This window comes from Rattus norvegicus, chromosome 17 (genome assembly GCF_036323735.1).
Source record: "Rattus norvegicus strain BN/NHsdMcwi chromosome 17, GRCr8, whole genome shotgun sequence".
Classification (NCBI taxonomy): Eukaryota; Metazoa; Chordata; class Mammalia; order Rodentia; family Muridae; genus Rattus; species Rattus norvegicus.
Window position 1 is genome coordinate 41,572,536 of NC_086035.1, and position 22,652 is coordinate 41,595,187.

The window sequence follows — 22,652 nt, forward strand, 5'->3', positions numbered from 1 at the left end:
TGTTTGTGTCCAAGGGCAACTGATAACACCATAATTTTAAAGCATTTGCCTCCTTTTCTGATTTTTAAATTATTTCTACATATAAAAATGTTGAAGAGCTGGAGTCACAGTACAGCAATTAAGACCACCCTTGGCTCTTGGAGAGGACCAGCATGTGGTCTCCAATAACCACACTCGGTGGCTCACAACCACCCTATCACTTAGGGTGATAACTCCAGCTCCAGGGGATCTGATAACCTCTCTGTCCTCCTTGGACATTGTGCATATGTACACATACACAATACCACACATATACACAAACATACATGCACACATACAAGTAAAAATAATTAAATCCTTAAAAGTCATTAAAATTATCAAAAATAAAATAAAGTAAAATTTAAGAAGCCAAGGAGACTAGAGCCTAAGAATTCTTGTCCTAGGCTGTCTGCCTGGTATTCCAGGCCCAGGCTCACCACTGGCTGGCAAGGTGATCACGGGTATCAGCATCTACAGACTTCAGCTTCTTCTCCTGCTTGTCTTTTATTTTGCTTGTCATGATTGGGATTGAAGGCTGGACCTCACATATTCTCAGCAAGCACTTTGTGACTGAGCTGAAGTCCAAGCCTATTCTTATTTATAGTTTGAAACAGAATCTCACTAAGTTGGCTGGGCTGACCTTGAGTACCATATATAGCTCAGGCCTATGATGTTTAGAACATGTCCAGGGTCTGTGAGCCAGGATACCTAGCACAGAGCCTGGGGCATGCTGACTGATGGGCTAAATACCCTTTTACATTCCAGCTTTCATTCTTTCAGGAAGCTGGAATGTAAAAGGGGTGGGGTGGGATAAAAGCCTAATGGTGACATTGAGGGATGCAGTAATCTCACATAAATCCACACACAGGACCAAGCACCAGCTATGGGTATGCCTGGAGTCAGAGGATCAGTTTCAAAATACTCCAACTCCCAAGGTGCCTGAGAGGCAGATCATTAGTTTTCAATCTGCTGTACTGGGGCTGGTCTCAGGTGGTCATTTGAGGTGGAGGAGAGAAAAGGTCTTCATTTAAAATGAAAGCTGCTCATTTGCTTCTGGCTGCCTCTGAAAGATCCCCAAAGGGAGACCCTTACTCAAGTCTCGGGAAGTCTCGGACCCCAGACACACGAGAGACCATCTTGATGCAATGCGCAGAGGCGAGGTTTATTTCGGAGAGCTCCGGGTCGACAGGTATCCCACACAGGAGACAGAGGTGTCGACCCTGAGTGGCTGGGAGAAGGGCTTTTTAAAGGAAGAAGTCACAAGTCCCAGGAGATGAGGGGATGTCAAAAGGAAATACCAAAAATGTCACAAGGGGACACTCTCAAAGTCACAGGATTGTTCTTAAGACTCTAGGGTTTAAATCAGGGGAAAGGTCAAGCCCTCATTCTCCTGAGAATAGATCTTGATTCCTGTCCTTTAGGGTAAATGTCAGAGTTGATGAAGCATCTGTGTCTGATACACATCTGGTTAGGCTTCGGCCCCGGTTTCCTGGAATACTATCTGCAGGACACAATGGCTGGAACATTATCTGTAGGGCACAATGGGGGCTTGAACAAACATCACAGGGGTAGAACAGAACCAGTTACTCATTTACCCACGTCCAGTGACATACGGAGGGTCAGTGAGTCTGTACCAGTCCTTCTGCATTTTTAACCATCTGTCTTCCTGAGTTAGATCCTGTTGCTGAGTTTTGAGCTAATTTAAAACTCTATCTCTCACCTCTTGAGTCAGCAAGGCAGGCAAGTCTTTATGGTGCTTCTTGTGCAACTGGCTGAACATCTAAGACACATTTCTTTGAGCTGCAACACACGCCCACCTACTACTAAGCCCCAGGAAACTGTAATTTTTGAGCACACTGAAAGGAACCTGGCAGTAATGCATTTCACTTCACTCCTGTAATCTGATGATTCGCAGAGGTGTGAGAGGTCTGGCCCCTCCCACTCCCGACCCTGCTCTGCTCCTCCATTTGCTACTCTTTTCTCTCCTCCTGTTTGAGGACAGAGCCACAGTCAGGAACACATGCTGTGTCAGTCAGGCATTCTCCCGGAATGGAGTGTAGATTAGCCCTACTGGTTGTGACTCTCTAGTTTGGGAATGGAAAGCTTTATCCCCTATTGAAGTGTTTTGTTTTGTTGTTTGTTTTTTTTGTTTTGTTTTGTTTTATTTATTTATTTTTTAGAGGTTTCTTTGAAAGTAAAGAAAGCATGGACAGGGCTGGGGTGGGGATGGGAGTCAGGAGTGCTTCCCAGGGGCTCAGAAGTCTCTCAAGTAAAGCTGCCTTTTCCCCCCCTCTTAAAACAACTCAAGCAACTAAGAAGAATGAAATCAGATTCACTGATTTTCTTTGGACATCCGCTTTGCAGTTTAGATTCATCCTCTTCCCCAGCTTTCTCTAGAGCAGTGTGTCAGTGTGAGGTGGCAGACCCAGGCCATCAATCAGGAGACCTGGTAAAAAGACTTCAGCGCTCTCCGTTGGAAGAAGGCTGAGTTCTTCTGAGCCTCTCTTCAAGCCTGGGCAAAGGCTGTCACTATGAGGTAGTGTTTGAGGCAGTCATTCTGGCACTGTGGCAGCCCATGTACAGCCTGGGAACTCGAAATGCTTCTCTGGAGTGCAGGTACCACTGTCCCTCCTCAGTCTGGAAGCAGGCCTGGAACAAATCCTCAGTTACTTCTGCCTTAGTTAGGGTTTTACTGCTGTGAACAGACACCATGACCAGGGCAACTCTTATAAGCACACATTTAATTGGGGCTGGCTTACAGGTTCACAGGTTCAGTTAATTTTCAAGGTGGGAGCATGGCAGCATCCAGATAGGCATGGTGCAGGAGGAACTGAGAGTTCTACATCTTTGTCTGAAGGCTGCTATGAGACTACTACCTTTCAAAAAGCTAGGATGAGGGTATTAAAGCCCACACCCATAGTAACACACCTACTCCAACAAGGCCATACCTTCAAATAGTGCCACTCCCTGGGCTAGGCATACCCAAATCACCACAACTACTTGGATCTATAACATGGAAACTAGATTTTTATTTTGTCTGAACCTCGTTTAAACTAAAGGTGCTAAATGTCCTGAAGATGGGTCATGAAGAGCCAGGGACAATGATAAAATGTTTTCCCCCATCAGTATAATGTACTCAGTTCAATTGCTAATAAGGCAGGCTTTCTTCAACAATAGTGGGAAGCAATGTGGAAATCTTTTTTTTTACTTTAAATCATTTTTTTTTTACTTTAAAATAATTTATTTGTTTACTTTGCCTGAAGGGGCAAGCTGAGAAATCAAGACATTGCCAGCAAACATTAAGGACCTGGGTTGGGTAAGGAGGCAGTAGCTGTCCCTGGCTCTCATCTCTGGCTCCTCTTGGCCTATCCTCGGGGAGGGCACTGCAATCTTGGACTGCCACTGGACTTCCGAATGACCATGTCCTCTTGTCCTCAGCCTAGCATCAGCGGTGTGGATCTTGATAAGTTCCGGGAGATTCTGCTTCGACATTGCGATGTGAACAAGGATGGAAAGATCCAGAAGTCTGAGCTGGCGCTGTGTCTTGGGCTAAAAATAAACCCCTGATCCCCAACTGCCCTGCTCTCTGCTTATGTGTCTGTGCTCTTGCTGTGAGAAGTGTGCTTGTGCTTTGGGGACCCACCTTAATGGACTTTCTCCCTGACAGTTTGGTACTCTTGATAGGGGGAGGGGCCCTAGGGTGCTGCTTCCAGAGGCAGCCATGATTTTATCCCACGGGAAGCCCTCAACCGCTTCTTCCATGTTCGTTCCTTGACCTTGGCCTATCACCTCCAGGGCCTCAGTTTACCTGCTGGTCCTGCTCTGTTCAACTTTCCCTATTACCCAGTGATCCATTCTACCATCTCCCATTTGTCTTTGACCTTTCTGCTCAGTTAGAATGTCACCTGTGTCATGCTGTCACTTCTACAAATATGTCTTCTTGTAGAAATAAATCTATGGTCAAGAATGAAGATATGCTTGACTTTGTGTAAGCTTTGTCATGTTCTGATGGTTTTCAGGGAAGGCTTAGCAGAGAGTGAGGGACATCATTCTGAAGCAACTACTGGCTGCAGGGAGCTAGCAATAGCCCCAAGTTGATAGGAAGAGTAGAGCATTGTGGATCATGTTTCATTGTTTTGTTTGTTTCTTTTTTGAGGCAGTGTCTCTAGCAGTTGCTGGCCAGTCATCCTAGCTTAGTGGATGAGCTCCAGGTACAGTGAGAGACCCTGTCTCAACAACAACAACAACAAAACAAAAACAAAAAGCCACAGTGGAAGGGATAGAGAAAGACATCTAGTGTTGACCTCTGGCCTCCACAGGCACATGTACACACAAGCACACATACACGGAAATATTAAATCACCATGGTTACTGGGAAGATTGTATTAATTGCCAAGCTGACTTGAGTATTTCATATATGTAATGTACCACATGAACAGTAGGTGAGATAGTGGCAGTGGAAAGAGCGACTTTGATCTTCCATCAGCATCTTGCTTCCTTGCTCCATCTATCTCTGCTTATAAATACCTTGGGTGTTCTCCCCTATAGTCACCCAGCAAGTAGTTCCTCACTGGTCTGGACATCAAACATTTCTCTTGGCTATCAGTTTTGACTTTGTATGCTTACGGTCACCTCAGAATTCATTCTTGTGGTTAACCCATTTATCTTTTACCCATATTTCTTATTCCCAAATTTAAAAGAATAGCGAGTCTTTGCAGTTTTCTCCTTGAGGCTCGAATTTGGCATGGGATTTTGGCATGGGATTATGGGATATGCACACGCCCACACATGGCAAAGAAAAATCAAAGGACAAGAAGACTTGAATATTATTATCACTACAGTCATAATCACACTGTTGACATCCAAATAGTTGTCATCACTATCCTCATCCTCAGTATCTCAGAATTTACTCTGCTTGTAATTAATTCACTTCTCTTTTAGATTGGTTCTTATCCCCAAATTTGAAAGGGTAGTAAGATTTTCCAGATGGCCCATGACACTTGCATTTAATGCAAGGAATCTAGGGACATCTTGGTCATGCCCTTGTATAAAGAATACAGAAAAAGGCTCTTCATCTTACTGAAGAACTGCATTCTCAACAAAGGAGGGGTTGTGCTGAAGATGCTATTATTATTTCTGTTTTGCCAATTATAATATTTATCATCAAAGACAGTAAACAGATGACTAAAGTCTCTTAGCTAGGAAGTGTCCCATCTCATCTCTGGGTTTTGACCCAAGGCTTAAGTGGCTTTGACACAATGGCTTAAACATTCTTTGTTTTCATTGAGAAGGTAACTATGGCAGTTTTGGACCATACTAGTAACTGTCAGCTAGAACATGGCCAGTTATGGAACAAGTTGAGATACTCCAGGTGCGAAGGCTGAGAATCACAAGCCTTCTTGGAACAACTCTTATAATAAAGGATTTTTGAGTCAAGGACATAATCCCAGATACTTAGGACACTGGTAGGAAGATTGCGAGTTCAAGGCCGGCCTGGGCTATGTAACTAGTTTAAGATCTGTCAGAGAAACTTAATGCTGAAGATGTAGCTCACTGGTAGAGCATTTGCCTATCACATGTAAGGTCTGGGTTTTGTACCACAAAAAGAAAACAGAAAAACAACTAAGCAAACAAGAAAACCTTAATGTCATATTTAAATAAGTTACAATGTACAAAACACAGCATGAAAAGTATGTCATTCAGTTAAATAAAGACAGGGTCAGTGTTTCTAGTATTTGTTTCAGGCTCTGGTAGGGAGGTTTGCCTTTATGATAAGTGTTTATTGTGAAATTTTAATTTTAGGAGGCAACTATGCATTTTCAAATGTGTGTGTGAAAGAGAGAAAAATGGAGACACACACACACAAAGATATATATATATATATATATATATATATATATATATATATATATATATATGGAGAGAGAGAGAGAGAGAGAGAGAGAGAGAAACAAGAAACAGAGAGGAAGAAAAACAGAGACGGACAGAGACGGAGACAGAGAGAGACATAGAAGAGACAGAGAGATAGAAAGACACACACAGAAAGAAACAGAAAGAGACAGAGAGGAGGAGAGGGGGAGAGAGAGAGGGCGAGAAAGGAAAAGTCAGTCTGTGCACATGAATGCAGTGCCCACAGCGGTCAGAAGAGGGCATCAGATTCCCAGGATGTTGAAGGTGTTAAGGCTGTCATGAAGCTTATGTCATGAAGGCTGATGTTGATAATGCAGCTCCTTTGGTAGAGCAATCTGTGCTTCAACCACTGAGCCATCTCTTCATACTCGTTAACCACTACGTACTTGTTAATCACCAAATTACTAATTTTGCAGACCCTATTGTCCCATTGCCTTGGTCTATATAAGTCTTCCAAAAATTTCTGTTTCAAAAGCTTCAGAACTTAGTCTGCAGAGAAGACACAGAAGGAAGAAGAGATTTAGGAGAGTAGAAATCAGTGGACCTTGGAGAAGCAGGAGGGCAAGCCAAGCTCCTTCCTTTGCAAGTAGAACAAAAGAAATAGACCTGGTTTGGAATAACAGAGTAAGCTCCTTGGACCCCAGAGCACTGGAATTGTAGCTAGCTTCATAAAAGAAAACTATAGAAACAGCACAGTTTTAGAGAGGAATCTTGGGTGTTCCCAATTCTCATTGTGTTTCAAGTGTGACAAAGAAAAAGCAGAGAGCCGGAAGACTCAAACATCCTCATCACCACCACCATCGGCATTATCATCATAATCAGCATCCCCACCATCAGCAGCAGCGCCATTAGCAATGGCAGCAGTATCTTCAGCAGCAGTTTCACCTCCACCATCATTAGCATCATCACCATCATCATCATCAGTAGCAGCACCATCATCATTGTCATCAATATTTCCAATATCAGCATCTGCATACCACCACCAGCAGCAGTACCATCACCATCATTGTTAACATCATCACTATCATCACCAGTAGCATCAACAGCATCACTGCCACAAGAATCTGTAACATCAGCATTAGCATCATTACCATCTACAGCAGCAATGGTACCACCACCATCATCATCACCACCACCACCACCACCACCATCATCTCATTGTTACCATCTATCAAAATGTAACTCCCACTTTAACCAAGACATAGAAGAATCATTTCTTCTTTTCAGTTTTGTAGAGTGCAGACAGTAGAACAATTGGGTTATAGAATGTTGTACACAGGGTAGTAGGGAATTAGTTGCGTGTAAACCCTTGCTTTGTGTATGCGGTGCCATTTACAAATCTGTGTCACTCTGAGTCAGCACTGTTCACTTCAGGCACAATTATAGTAATCCTGGAGCAAATGTTAGCGCTACAATGATGTTGCTTTGCAAAGTGATCATCTGAGAGCCCTTCTCAGCTGCTGCATCAGGCTCACAGCGCTTGTGTAGCTCCAAATTACTCTAGAGATGGGAAAGGCAGCATTTGTTCAGTCATCAAAGAGGGCAGCCTGCAATTAGATTCTGCATGCTGTCATCAGGGGGCTGGCAGGCCTGTTTCACAGGCTGGAGGGCTGGCGGTGACCTTTAACAGATGTAGAGTCTCCACAAAAAACCCTAAAGGCCGCAGCAAATAATGAACTGCACTTTGTAGCCAGCTGATTCATGTTTTTGTCTCTGCCTCATAAGCATCGGGAGGGAGGGCTTCCAAATGTCATTCTTCAGATCTCTTAAAGGGGTCAAAAGAGCCAGACTCACTCATACTTGGTGATCCCGGAGGTCAACTGAACCTAAATTGCACACTTTTGCTTGTCCCTTGACCAATTTCTGAGTACCTGCTTTTTAATTTTTTTTTAACCTGAGTTTTTTGTCTCATACTTTCTGGGTACACAGACTGATCACACCTAATACAGAGATTTGGGTAATTCCTGTGGTGGGTAGCCTTGGGACAGAGAGGCTCACTACAGGTCTGGTCCACTTGTTAAAATTAGCTGAATGTCTTCCCCTCCCACTCCCACCCATTTTCAAAGAAGCCTGCCTTTGATTATGGCCGTGTCTAAAGTAATCTTCAGAGTAATCTTGAACGATTCGCTATTGGACATAGACTTTTATCTCTTGCACATTCTATCTCTTACATTGCCCATGTAAGAATGTTTGCAAACTAAATTAGGAAACAGTTTTAGCCCAGGATTTTCTTGAATGGGTCTGCTGGCCCATCCAGGCTTCCTGGTAACCTCTGTGTATACCCTACTCTGCATTCTCCTTCCCACAACACATGTTGGTGACCTTTAAGCAAAACATGGAGGTCATCTCTTCCAGGAGGGCAGCCTGGACTATCAAGACACAAGTGATTGAAAGGCAGCTGGTCTATCATGAGATCACACTGTACCAAAAGTCACAAGATCTGGATCTTGGCTTTTCGAGGAACCCTCTGGAGAGCTACATTTATTTCACCATTCTGCCATATTGAAGTGCCATGAACAAGTTGACTTAAACACCAAAATGTATAGATTTATGGCTGTGAGGGCTGGGGTCCAGGAGGGAACATCGTCAGGGCTGTGAAGGCATTTGTTCCAGGTGCAGCTCCTGGCTGTCTGTGGTTCTCCAGTAATCTTTGGTGTTCTTTGCTGTAGAAAAATCGTCGAATCTGCTTTTATGTTTGCATGGCCGGCCTCCTGGGTGGATGCTGACCTGTTAGTCAGTATACCTTCATCTTGTGGATCACATTTGTGATGGTCCCCTTTCCAAATCATATTCTGAGGTACAAGAGAGCAGGACTTAAAATATGTGAATTTTAAGAACCAATTAATTAATTTTGTATGGGAGGCATGTAGAGGTAAGAGAACAAATTAGTGGGTCCCACAGTGTAAACTCACGTTGTCAGTCTTGGCAGCAATCACTTTTACCCATTAAGCTAGTTCACTTGTCCTTAACATAGGAGTTTTGTGGGGTCACAACCCATCCCAGAGTCCTTGGGAAAGTCCCTCTTGGTTTCCTTACTTGGAGATAGGTTAGGACCAGCTACTTACAGAACCCTTGGAAGGTTAAAGATGGGGTCTAGTTTATATCCCTACAGCAATATTCTCCCTTTTCATCCATGTGGCTGATGATGACATTTCTAGTTAAACTCTGGTCCTCTGATGGAGTTTGCAGTGTGTTGCCAGCCTGTGAGAACTCTGATACCCAGTCCAGGGTATCTGCATTCTTTTTCCCCATTATGTTCAGGTTTACACACACACACACACACACACACACACACACACACACACACACACACACACGCTGGGGAAAAGAGTGTGAAATTAAGTCTGTGGCATTTGATATGAATGTACAAAAGCACTGACTCATGACAAATCCAAACTTTAAAAAAGGAAATAAAACCTGTTTTGTTGTTATTGTTTGTTTGGTTGGCTAGTTTTTTTTTTGCTTCAGGGAACTTGTATACCCTGTACAAGGTCATTTCTTGTTAAAACTTAGGAGAAAACGTCATTCTGAGAGCTCTGTAATAGTGAATGACCCTAAGTATACAGAATGAGAGTAACAGGAGTCTCTGCTGGGAAGCGCAGGCATTGTCCTGAATGCAGTCAACACAGCCTATTCATTTCCTTCTTTCTGGCAGTGCTGGGGATCCCACCCAAGGCTCTACACATAGCACATTGTTTTCCTCATGGATCCTGGGACGTGTGGGGACTTTTAGGAGCCCACTGGGCATCTGTAACCACTGGTGCCTGGGAACATGGCAGGAATGGTGTCAGGTGTGTGGGAGAAGATGGCGTGCACTCCCCCTCCTCGAGATGGAGCCCACCACAGCCCTCTCTTTTAGGCAACTACAACTGGATTTCTAGCCAGTTTTCTCAAAGGCCTGAATGCTCAGCAGCCGCCTCTCGCTCTGAATTCAGAGATTCAGCGAGGAATATGGTGCTAATTCCATGAAGCTGACTGAGGCTCAGTGAAAATCCAGGGTGAGTTTCTCACGACTGGATGACTAATCTTCTGAAAGGCTTCCTTCTGGAAACAATTAAGGGATATGACTCAGCTCGACCTTAGAGGTTTTTGTGACACAAAAGCAGCTTCATGCTGAAGGCAAAGGGGTGGGGGTGGGGTACAGCATGAAGTTAAATCACCTGTCCGGGTCTTCGTGCAGAAAGACTGCCTGAGTTTGCTTTGGATTCCATTTCAAGTGAGGGAAGGTGAAGGGGAGGGTGGGACAGAGGGAGAGAGGGAGGGGTTGCAGAGGTGGAGGAGGGAGAAACAGACACATGCACACACACATACACATATACACACGCACATGCACGCATGCATGCATACGGTATATGTGTGCAGCCTTCTGCCCAGCCCTGGAGCTTCGCTTTGGTGAAATGGTTCCTCACCATGGATGCAGTTTTAGAACACGATAGTCCCAGAAAAAGGTTATTTTTGCCTCAGACAAGAAAAGCGATCCCACGAAAACACAAAGTACTGTGAAAATTGCTCCTCGGCTGGAGTGAGATGTCTGCCTAGCCATCCAGTGATGCACGCTGATAAAACCTGACCACTTTCAGTACCACTCTCCTTCCTGCCATCCCTTTTGTACTGTGTTTCAGTAAGTGCTTTCTCTGCATGCCTGTTTTTGACTCACCTAAATTTTCTTACCCCATCAGGCAGGATAGGAACACTTACCATGTGCTGGTTAGTTTTGTCAACATGACATAAATCAGAGTCACCTGGAAGGAAGAGGGACTATCAACTGAGGACCAGCCTCATGTTGGCTTGTAGGCATGTCTGTCTGTTGAGGGTATTTTCTTCATTAGTGATTAATGTGGGAGGGTCCAGTTCATTGACTGTGTCACCCCTGGGCAGGTGGCCCTGGGTTCTATAAGAAAGCAAGCTGAGCAAGCTATGGAGAAATGTCTTCACCATTTCTTCTTCTCCAGACCCCTGCCTTGAATTCCGGCTTTGGCTTCTCTCAGTGATATACTGACTACAAAGAAACCCTTTCCTTCCCCGAGTTACTTTTAGTCCTAACACATAGGGCTCCCTGCCTCCATCCCTTCCACCCTTCTTTCTAATTTATGGATTTGTCTTTCAGGATGTTTGGTGGTGACTAAGTGCAGTTGAACCAGGAAAAGAGACACAAATCAAAATTTGGAGGATAGGCCCTAGGAAGCCACCAATCATATTCTAGTCTCTAAGCCCTCATCAATAACAAACATGAAACAGACTTTGGATTTGTGTTTGGACTATGAGAGGAAGCAGTTTAGAGAAGGGCATACAGGCATGAAGTGATTAGAAGTTAGCTTTTGGGTATGATAGCTCATGCCTGTAATCCTAGCACTGGGGAAGCTGAGGCAGGAGGATTGCTGTGGGTTTAAAGCATGGGCTATTTAGTGAGTTCCAGGCCATTCTGAACTACACAGTGAGAATCTATTTTGAAAAATAGAAACAGGAAGAAGAGGAATAATGGAGAGGAGAGAGAGAGAGAGAGAGAGAGAGAGAGAGAGAGAGAGAGAGACTGACTGACTGACTATTTTGGAATTTGCCAATAAAAGGTCAGAGCATCACTAAACTAAATGAGCTTTGACATGTCCTTGACAGTTTCTAGAATACACACAGTTCTCAGTGGAGAGAGGACAGACATATTGCTGCCCTCACTAACTTCTGTGATTCTGGGTAAACTGAGTGTGGTAGTTTGACAACATCCCCCATAGTCTCAGGCATTTGAATCTGGTCCCTAGCTGATGATGCTGTTTGGGGAGGCTCAGGGGGTGTGGCCTTGTTAGAGGAAGTATGTCACTGCAGTTGGGCTTGGAGACTTTAAAGATGCCATTTCTAGTTCAGCTTTCTGTTAGTGCTTCAGGATGTGAGCTCTCTGCTTGTTATTCTAGCTGCATGCCTGCTCCTTCCCTTACTCCCTGGAACAATAATCCAAATACAGCCTTTCTTTATAAATTGCCTTGGTCACAACATCTATTACAGCAATATAAAAATAAGTAATTCCCTAAGGTTCGCAGCTTTGACACTAAAAAGAATTTCACAATTAGTTGATTTGTAATAAAACGGGGTCATTTAAAACTTATATAAAACCTCTAAGATTTTTTTTAATTACTTTTAATTTTGTACGTGAACACACTGTAAAATTTCTGGGGCAGTGTAAGAATACAGAAGACAAAGAGAGACCAGAGTCTGACCTTCAACGAATAGGCCTGGGTTTATTAGCATGCACATCAAGGGCAGCCTCTCAAGTAAGGAACTAAGGAGTCTACCTGGGAAAAAACCTGGCTCCAGTCCTTTACAGGTGTGAAGTGAAAGGGTTGGGAATGAGGAAATTGTTACAGCCATAGGAGGCTTACAAACAATTTCCTACTCTCTTTCCCCCCCAATTATGTACTTCAAGCAGGACATTGTGTGAGGAGACAGGTTATCTCTGCCAACTTTCCTTCTGGGATGGGCAATAGTGGCTGCTTAAGGTTCTCTGCGATCTCACAGGAATCCTGCTGTACCAAGGCACTCTATCATACATGAGCCCAAGTAACCACAGAGGTGGAGTTACAGACGTCTGTGGGCACCCTTACACAGGTTCTAGAACTATCACTCAGGACCTTTGTAAGATCTTTTAACTTCTGAGCTTTCATTCCAGCCTCTGAGTTTGGAATTTTATTAAAGATATTTTAAGATCTATTTGGATTTTATTTATGTAGGTGTTTTGCCTGCATGTATACCAGTGCGCTTTATGTGTGCAGTGCGTGCAGAGGCCAGAGGTGGGCATCAGACTTCCTGGAGCTGGGGGAGCTACACAGAGTAGTTAGCCTTCAAGTGGGTGCTTGTAAGAGCAAGTCTTCTTAACTGCTGAGCCATCTCTCCAGCTCTCCAGACATATTTTAATGTAGGCTTAAATGTGAAAGTTAAGAGAAAAAGTGGTGTTCAGGAGAGAGTAAAATACACCTAAGGACACTTTCTTAGGGAAAGTAGCTCAAAGTGAGACTTAGTTAAATGTGGGCACAGGCTGATCCAAGAGAGATTAATTAATTAATTCGCTGTCTTGGCATCAGCCCTGAATACCTTTTGGGTAGCTCTCTGGTTACATCTTAAAATGTTGCCAAGAAACCGTTTTCCTTTTATCTTTCTTTTGATAAGAAAGATGTGTGAGGTGGCCTGAGGGATGCCTAAAATGGAATTACTGTCTGATAAAGACAAAATTTGGGAGAGTTGCACAGGCGTTTAGAACACATCCTTTGCCTGTAGGTGGGGCTTTTTGTGATGTGCATTAAAGACACATTAAGGAAAATCTATTTTCTTCTGTTGGAGAGAATGGATCTCTGGCCCAGATAGAGACCTAATATCCCATAAGGACCAGTCAACCGCTGGCTAAGAGACTACATCTGAGGAAGGCAGATTCACCTTAAGATATGCTAAAGAGATGGGAGAAATACTAATCCTTTTCATGGGATGACTTCTTCTCCTCCCAAAGACATTCTCTGTTATAGCCACCAAGGAACCACTAGGAGGTTCTTTTGAGTCTGCTCACTCTTCTGACTCACAAAGAGGTGACCTTTTCTTTCTCTTTGCCTTTGTCTCTTTCTTTTGGATGATGATGGCTAGGGTGTTCATCTGCCTGTTGTAGGGTCATTTTCTCTGACTCCGAAACTCTGCTTTATACCATGTAGTATTAATCCCACAGATAAGAGGAGAAAGACCACCAACCCAAATCATGGCCAAATTATTAAATTAAATTAATTAAAGCAAACCTTTAAAAAAATTCACATAGATAGACTGACTTTCCTGAAAGGGGGAGGGGGAGTTGAAAGGTCAGCTTTGGATGTGGGGACAAGTTTTTACACCTCAAGGTAGGAAGTTTCTAAGTGGGAGCTCTGGCAGGCAAATAGGCAGGGTTACAGAACATAAACATAACAAATTAGTCATAAAGACCTCCTGAAGCAAAGACCAATTGGTCATAGCCAGGTTGTTGTAACAACAGGTCATCATAGTAACCCTTTGAAACAAAGGCATGGTTACCCTTTCCTGGAACAGGCAGTGCAGAAGCATTTGTATTTTCTTCACAAGTTTTCCCCAATAACACATTTTCCAAAAAAGGAAAGAAATGGAAATTGACCTCTGAAATAGAAACTTCACTTTTACTCATCTATCCCAAGGGGAGAAAACTGAACACATTTCTATGTAAAAAGAAGTTTGTTTTTAGTACTATGTTTAATTGGAAATCCCCTTCCAAACCTTTAAGTGCCCAGTGGTAGGGAAATTACTAAATAACAGGTGGGGCCAAGGCTATCTGTATGGTACAGCCATCCCAGAAGGGGTGATTTCAAAGAAAGATGCTGTAACATCTCTGCCCTGGGAAGAAGGCTTACTGTTTATGTTTTTTAGCTGGAGAGGTGGCTCAGTGAATAAGAACACTGACTGTTCTTCCAGAGGACCTGTCAATTCCCAGCCCCTACATGGCAGCTCACTACTGCTTGTAACCCCTGTCCACTGGAATTCAGTGCCCTCTTTTGGCCTCTGCAGGTACTGGGTTGTTAAGTTTCAAACAAGCAGCTATTTAACATATCAAAGCAGTCCTGGCCTCCATGTTCTCCCAGCATCCCTCAGTCCCTACTTGTTACTGGGTATAACTAGTGCACTCTGGCTTCTACCCTGAACTCTCCAGCCTAGGATCTCGGCTGCCTTTCCCCCAGAGGTTCTTCCCTATGTAATCCAGGCATTTTGCTCCTTTTATACCTTCCACTGCTGTTCTTAGTCCCACCCCCCACCCCACCCCGGGTGGTTCAGGGTCCTGACCACTCTGGACTCTCCCAGGTGTGTTTGCTTCTGGCTATGCTCTACCACTTTTTATAATAAACTTTCTCCTCCACCATAGCTAGGAGTAGTCGTGTCCTCTCCTTTTTGTTTTCTTTCTGGTTTTCACTCATGGGTACCCTGTGGTACACAGACATACAGGCAACCAAAATACCCATACCCATACAAATTAAGTAAAAAAAAGAAATTAGGTCTTGGACATCAAATTTTTGTTTTTCCAGCAATACTCATTTGGCATTTGCAGGTAATCTAGGACATTTCATAAACGTTCCAGGTCAAGAAAACAAACTGAAGCATTTTTTGTTAGCAGCCATCTTCTTGTGAAGGCTTTTGTAGGTCAAGATTAGCCTCAAATTTATTCAGAATTAGGAGCCAGGGAATTCTATGACTTAACAAATTTGGGAAACACTGACTCAAAGTCTACCAATAAAGGTCTCCCTCAGTCTGGGGTAAAACGGTATACCTTTGGGGCTTCCCCACTTCCCTGTACAATGGTGGCAAGGTGGTTCAGAAAGCACAGTCTATAACTTCAGAGATGAATTTAGAAAGGACCCAAAGCGTCCATCTAGGCCATAGTGTCTTGTTTTCTTGAAGGGCTTGCCCAAAGGAAGCCCGCTGGATGTTGGGCTCAGCCCTGGAGAGAACCGATAGCAAGACTGGAAGCTGCAGCTCACAGTCACAGCCGTGAGCTTAGAAACATCTCTCCAGGCATACAGTCACTTAACAGGTTGCAGCTCAGGTAACAATGTGAGTTCAACCTCAGGAGAGACCCTGAACCAAATCGTACAGAAAAGATGTCGCCAAATTCATGAAATAGTGAGTTTTCTGTTTAAGTTACTAACAACTGACTTGGATTCCCAGTAGGAAAGGTGGATGGAGAACTGGGTCAATCCAGAGCTATTTGCTTTGGATTGTTCTGAACAAGGAGTGTTCTCTGAACTTTCTGCACCTTTCCCATCCCCACACTGCTGTCAGGCATGGCTGTAGTATTGATCAGCTATTCCCTCATTGGAAAGATCTTCATACTTGTTATATTGTATTTGCAGAACATCAGATAGAATCTCTCAGCTAAGGACATTGCCATTGGGTGGATGACTCTTTGTGGAGGGAGGCTGTCCTGTGTACTGTAAGATGTGAGCGATATCCTTTTCTGTATTTAAGAAAGGTCAGGCCTGGGCTGGAGAGATGACTCAGTGGTTAAGAGTGCTGACTGCTCTTCCTGAGGTTCTGAGTTCAATTCCCAGCAACCACATGATGGCTCACGACCATCTGTAATGGGATCTGATGCCCTCTTCTGGTGTGTCTGAAGACAGTTGCAGGGTATTCAATACATGAAATAAATAAATCTTTTTCTTAAAAAGGTCAGTCCCACCATCATGCTTGAATTAACTGAAAGTATCTTTAGATATTATAGGTGTTCGCTGGGGATCAGGATTGCACTGGGCTGACAATTGCTGCTCTGGGTGAAGAAAACAATAGCACACCTGTTTATGACTTTGACTTCATCTTAGAAATTCCATGAGGTAGGAATGGCAAGGGATGGCTCTGAGACACAGAGAGCTCTGTGTCTAAACCACCCAGCTGAAAAGTCGACAAGGCAGGTTCCTAACAGGCCTGTCTGAATTCTGTGCCCACAGCAGAGAGAAGAAAACTAGCAGTCTCTGTGTAGATTTGTCGGCAGCCTGTGAAGCTGTTGGAGCTCTCATTCTTGATGTGTATTTTTCCACTTACAGATGCTGAAGTTGAAATGAAGTTAGAAACCTCGAGCACCAACTTCTAATTTTCTCCCTAGACTCACTCAATGAGATATGCGGACTCTGACTGCTCAGTCTCTTCACTGTAGAATCGGATCATGATAGATTGGCTTTCACATACAGTGCTTGCTTGGCTCCCGTGCTGTCAACTGGGGTTATATCTGATTTCAATAGAGTGCATGTGTAACCACATTTCAGATTATCAAGGAATTTGATCTTTGGTGCACACAAGTGTGTATATCCAAACACACACACCACACCACGTACTCCACGTGGACTAAATATTCAACTGCTCTGTAAGACTCCTGTATTCAGAGTTTAGAACTATGCCAGGAAAGGCTTACTGTGGCTTACATTTTTTAATGCTGAAAAGCAACAAAAGCAAAATTGTTGTTTGTCTTTTTAAAAATTTTCATAATTATGTGATATGAAGAGAAACAAGATTACAGTTTAAAATTTTGAATAGACCCAAAGAGACATTGTGTAAGATAGCACTAACTGATACATGTATGTATACAAACACACACACACACACACACACACACACACACACACACACAAACACATTCCATATACAAGCATATAAATCACACATATACCACACATACAAATATATAAACTACACATACAAACCACACACATATATAGATACAATCATACAAACCACATGCATCACACATACAAATATAAATCACATACACGTAAACTACACAGACATCACAACACATTATACACTCAGACATATACAAACACTATGATATACACAAGCATCACATATACATCACACACCACATACTCATGATCACAGAAAAACACTATGCACACACACATAACACACACACACACTACACACACATCAGACACACAAACCAGTTATACACACACATATCACAAACTAATATTCATACATATACTCACATAACACACACTCATATACTATATACTTACATACATGCTCTACACATCCTACATGCCACACACTACATACATACTACATACACCACACACATCACATATTATGCACCACATTCACCACACACTTATACCACATACACACATCACGCACACATCACGCACACATACCGCACACTCATACGCATAACACATACATGTTAAATCTCACTCTGAACAAAAGAAAAGCAACTTAAAACTGTAGAGCTTTAGCCTACCCACTAAGCAATAGTCAGTGAAATAGCATCAGAGTTTGTGAAGGAAGATGCTTTGCTGTCTCTTTTCTTTCCTTCAGGATCACCATGTTAGGCTAGTGTTACAACAGAACTACATCCCCTGCCTATTTTGTACACTGTGTAGTTAGTGAGGGTCTCACTAAGATGCCTGGGTGGCCTTCAGCATATGTATGGTCCTCCCTCATTAGCTCTCGATAGAGAACAGAATTATGGGGTCAGATGCAGTTATTGACCTTGGTGTGTGACAGAGAAAGGAAATGGAGGTCAAATAACCCGCAAGGTGTATGTGTGTGAATGTGAATGTCAGTTCAGGGATACGGCAGAGTTCCAGGAGAGCAGTGCCGTAGAGTAGAGAGGGAGAGTAGAGCAGCACAGAGAGGGAGGAGGAGGCAGTGCTACCAGAGAGTTTTACAGAGACAGATGAAGAGAGAACAAGCTAGACACATGTGAAGACAAAAGGAACCAGAGAATAAGGAGCCAGAAGATTAGGAAAGATTGCTAAAGTTAGTATCGAAAGACCCTCAGACAGGAGACTCTCGCTCCGGTCCTGAGGACACCCACCACCCCACGAACACACGGGACTCAGTCTCGATGTAAAAACAAGAGGTTTACTCGGGATACCAGTGCACTGGGGCTCGACACAGTCCTCAGGCAGGAGGGATGTGAAGAGCCCCGAACAGCAGAAATGTACAGTCTATATAGTCCCCACAAGGTCACACAGCCTCATTAGCTCAGCTATTTCAGTGCCAAGGATATCTGACTAGGCAGATGTTTCTCATCCTGGAGTTCCCAGGACAAAGCCACAGCCATATCAGCGCAGCTATTCCAGTACCAAGGACGTCTGACTTGACAAATGTTTTCCTGTCCTTGGGTACCCAGGACAAGGACCAAGGATATCTGACTTGGCAGATGTTTCCTCTCCTGGGGTACCCAGGACAAGGCCACAGCTATATCATCTGTTCTTGTGCCCAGGTAGCTTCCTGGAGCGTGGGTGGGATGTGCTTTCTGTACTTTCTGGTCTAACGTCTAGGGGCTAAGCAGAGGCCAACTTAAAATTTTTCATTTTTAAGAAATGGCTACACTAATGTCAAGAGGGGATCTTTCTTTCTTTTCTTTTTTTTGGGGGGGGGCTTTGTCTGCTTTATTTCACTATATTAAGCAGTAAGGCAAAATAGTAACCTGTTATTTAAGTCAAGGAGTGCCTCTCACCCACCAAGGATTCTCATTACAAAGACGCAAGGATATTTAGTGCAGTATGCCTGTAACATGTATTTGGAACAAACGAAAAATTTGTTTGAGTGTGAATCAACTCACAAACCCAAAGTAACTTAGCAGTAAGCATCCAAAATTGTAGTTTCAAGTGCTAAGGACGCCTGACTCTTGACTTGTGTCTTGGTGCACATTGACTAGTAATAGAAACCCTGCACCTCATCTAATACAAAAAGTGACAGTCACAAGTCCTAATTCACCACCTGCAGGTGTCGAACCTTTCCTAAGAACATAAACAAGACCAGCTTGCACTAAACTTACCTTGAAACAGTGTAGAGCTGATATTTTTAAGTTAACTTGACTTCTTGAAAAACAAAAAACCAAAGCCCCCCCCCCAAAAAAAAAACCCAACCCACAAGTGTTTTTTGTGTTTATCCCACAGGAGTGAAGAGCCCCATTACTTCAATGTTTTCCTAGGGAAGAAGTATCAATGTCACTGCATAAAGGCATACAGACAGAGACAACTGTGCCAGTCTCCACATTATGTGCTCAGCTGAGGCTATCTGCACTTTGATGTGTGCCCCTTCCCCACCCCCAAGACCCTGAATAGTGGCTTCATAGTAGGCCTTGTGGAGTTGCAGAAAACCACTCTTTCTATAGTTTGAAACTCGTAATTAACCAACTTTCAGCTTCAGCTTCTAAGAGGCAAACATTATTGTTCCCATAGTATTAGAGATCAGTGTTTTCTTCTTATATTCTAGTATATATATATTACTCTGTGGGAATATTGTTTCATAAAATTGGCTTGATCTTAAGATCTTCAAAGAACAAAGTGTCTTTCAACAGCTTCCTTAAGTGTTTTCTTCTTAGATAAAACTAACAAAGAGTATTCTATCTGTAGTCCAGACTATACATTCCTTAATACAAAATAAAACCCCCAGAGACTTAAAATGAAAACCAAAGCAGGATTTGTAAACAGGAACTTTTTCTTCCAAGGTCTGTTGGTCATGTACTAGGAGTACTTTAAGGAAAAGTGCAGCTGGTTTACTCTGTCAACTCTGATTTTAGAAAACAACTCAATGTCAGTATTTGAGAAAATCAGCAAGTCTAGGTTCAGGCTGGCATCCTGGCTACTTGCTGAACTTCTATGGCTTACAATCACAATGGTCTCACTTCACACAACTGCACAAGTCTTATATTCATTAAGGGAATGGTTCTTTTTCTTTGTGTCCAGTTTTAAATTTAAGGGATTGAAAGTTAATTTTTCCTTCAGTTCAGCAGAAAGAACATTAGTTTGGATCATGCTAAAAGTTAGTTTAAAATGTTTTCTGCATTCCAGAAGTGATGCAGCAAAGTGTCCATATAAACTGTCCCAGCTCTTTCTAAAAGCCCCAATGTTAGAGCAATTTCTTGATTTATAGAACAGGGCAGCGAGCTGAACATGGTTGCAAGGATCTTTAATCCTAGCAGCTTGAGTTCCAGGCCAGCGAGAGTTACACGGAGCAAGCCTATCTGAAAAACGAACAAACAAACAAACAAACAAACAAACAAACAAACAACAGAGGAGGGCAGATAGTGAGATTCATAAAGTTTGTTTCCCTGTTTGTTTCCCTAAGGCAGCCTTAGCCCTTGGGTATTGTGGTAATATTAAAACAAATGAATTTCATGACATGTAACTGCTTGCCATTCAAATTCTTAAAAGTCCCATATACTAATGAGGAAAATGACAAGCAAGTGACAGGTATACTGTGTTCCTTTGGAAGAGACAGACAGAGTGCCTTAGGAAAGTGACAGGTTGCCCTGCCATCACTAGGTTAGAGACACACTGACAGTCCTACTGCTCTGTCAAATGGAAATCATTGGCAAAGTGAGAGCCAGGGCCAAGGCCAGTGAAGGGTTATGATTTCAGGGTTATCCTTAACGGCATACAGAAAGCCATTGGAACACTGAGACCAAAGCTGCAGCACAAAGACAAGGTCTGCTCTGGATTACCACCCTAAGGCTTTCTGTCAAACTGTGACAGGTGCACAGCATGTTTCTTAGGGAGTAAATACAACGCCCCTCCATGGAATAGCTACTCCTTTACTGTGATGGAACGATGCTGTTACTCAATGTGCAGGGCTCAGAGAGACACAGGCTTACTGGTATCAACAGCAGTTACCCTGTGCTCCGAACCCTGGCCTGCCCTCCACTCCACAGGATTCAGTAGTACATCTTTATAAACATGTCTGGTGAAGCAGCAGCTTCCACACTGTTGAGGGCTGTAGTGACATGGCTGGGTGGGATCTGCCCACCAGGTAGTTTTGTTTTAAGGAAGAAGAGGGCCAAAGCTCAGTTCCACATGCTGAGTGAGCCAGATGACTTCTGTGCCCTGGTCGCTTTCTCCCATAGGGCGGATGGGGGCAGCCAGGTTTTTAAAATCATGTTTCATCTTGAAGCACATGGTCACTTCCCCTTCCTCATGCTGTGGGGTGACTTTGATGAAGATGCCTACCTTGTTGGCTTTTCTGAAAGCTCCAATGTCAGGGTCATCCTGGAAGTCCTGGGGCTCTGCCAGCTCATCGTACTCTGCTGCTGCATCCTTGCTGGCTAAGATGAGCTCTTTGGGAGACACCACCACCTTAGCAGTGCTGTTGATGTTATCAGGGTCCCCTTCCTCGCACTCCAGCAGAGGTACATGGGTGAGGTTCTCCACTGGATTTGTAAGAGTCAAGAGGACCTGGCTCTCCTTCATGTAGCAAAGATTGGGGATCGACATGCTTCTCACTTCTGGAATATAATTGACAGCAACCAACTGGATTTCGAATTTGATGGATGTTGGATTAAATTCTGGCTTGCTCAAATTGTGTTCACATTTCCGACAGCACAGGGACCATTTGATCAGAAGGTGCTTGTGTCGAGGATAAAGCTGTGAGGCCAAGACGGGCTGCAGGTCAGGTTGTAAGAGGCGCCGCTGAAGGGTGGTCATCTCTGTCAGGTTCACTGGTCGTGTGTAATAGTCTTCAGGCAGAGGCTCCACTTCAGCGACAGCCTGAGCTGGCTCAATCTTTACCTCCTTCTGGTCTTCTCCTTCTCTAAGGGAAAGTCCGGCAAGTGTACTAATGGATGTACCAGCTCATGGTCACTGAAGCCTGGTCCCAAGGCTGTACTTGCCTGAAAAAGCCAAAGGCATATAATTTCTTCGCTGTGCCAGTTTCTTGCGATCTCGTTCAACCTTTTCCTTCTGGGCAAGCTGCTGGTAATATTCAATCAACTTGTTCATCCGTTGTGCGTGAGGATTTTCTGGTTCTTGCCAACCACCACTAGCTACAGATTTGTCTGCCATGCCCACATCTCTAGATGTTCATCGACAAAATCCACAGGCCAAATAATAGGCTTTCTTCATAGTGGTTTTGGCTGGGTCGTCTGGAAGCTGTGTGGAGATGCTTGTAGCTCAGGTGGAAAGGGTGTGCATGCATCCAGGACAGTCAAAGCAGTTGGCACATTTTTCTTTTTTAATTTGGCTTCAGCTGATGGCATGTTTTCTAAGCAGCTGGGACAATAATTCGAGTCCACCTTGTGTGGCATACATTCTAGCGATCGAAGCTCACTGCAGTATCGGCAGAAGTAGAGCTGTGAGAGTGGGCCCCGAACTTCTTTTCTCCTTGGACGAGATGGAGAACCCACTCCGACTGTAGCAAGGATGCCATCTTGGTGAGGGAGGAGCCGGAATCTTTCAGTATAAGGCCAGGCAGAGCAATTTAGAGAA

The 22,652-nt window shown here is 43.6% G+C and overlaps 1 protein-coding gene and 1 pseudogene across 1 annotated transcript in view; one reads left to right on the forward strand and one right to left on the reverse strand.

Annotated features, from left to right (window-relative positions):
- The window catches only part of Scgn (secretagogin, EF-hand calcium binding protein), a 41,968-nt gene extending 37,978 nt beyond the window's left edge, over positions 1-3,990 (forward strand). Inside the window, exon 11 of the mRNA NM_201561.2 lies at positions 3,457-3,990. Coding sequence (NP_963855.2) covers positions 3,457-3,585 — 129 coding nt within the window. The 3' untranslated portion in view covers positions 3,586-3,990. The remainder of the gene's footprint in view (positions 1-3,456) is intronic.
- Positions 1-22,652, reverse strand: part of LOC100909739 (uncharacterized) — a 35,878-nt pseudogene that overhangs the window by 9,209 nt on the left and 4,017 nt on the right.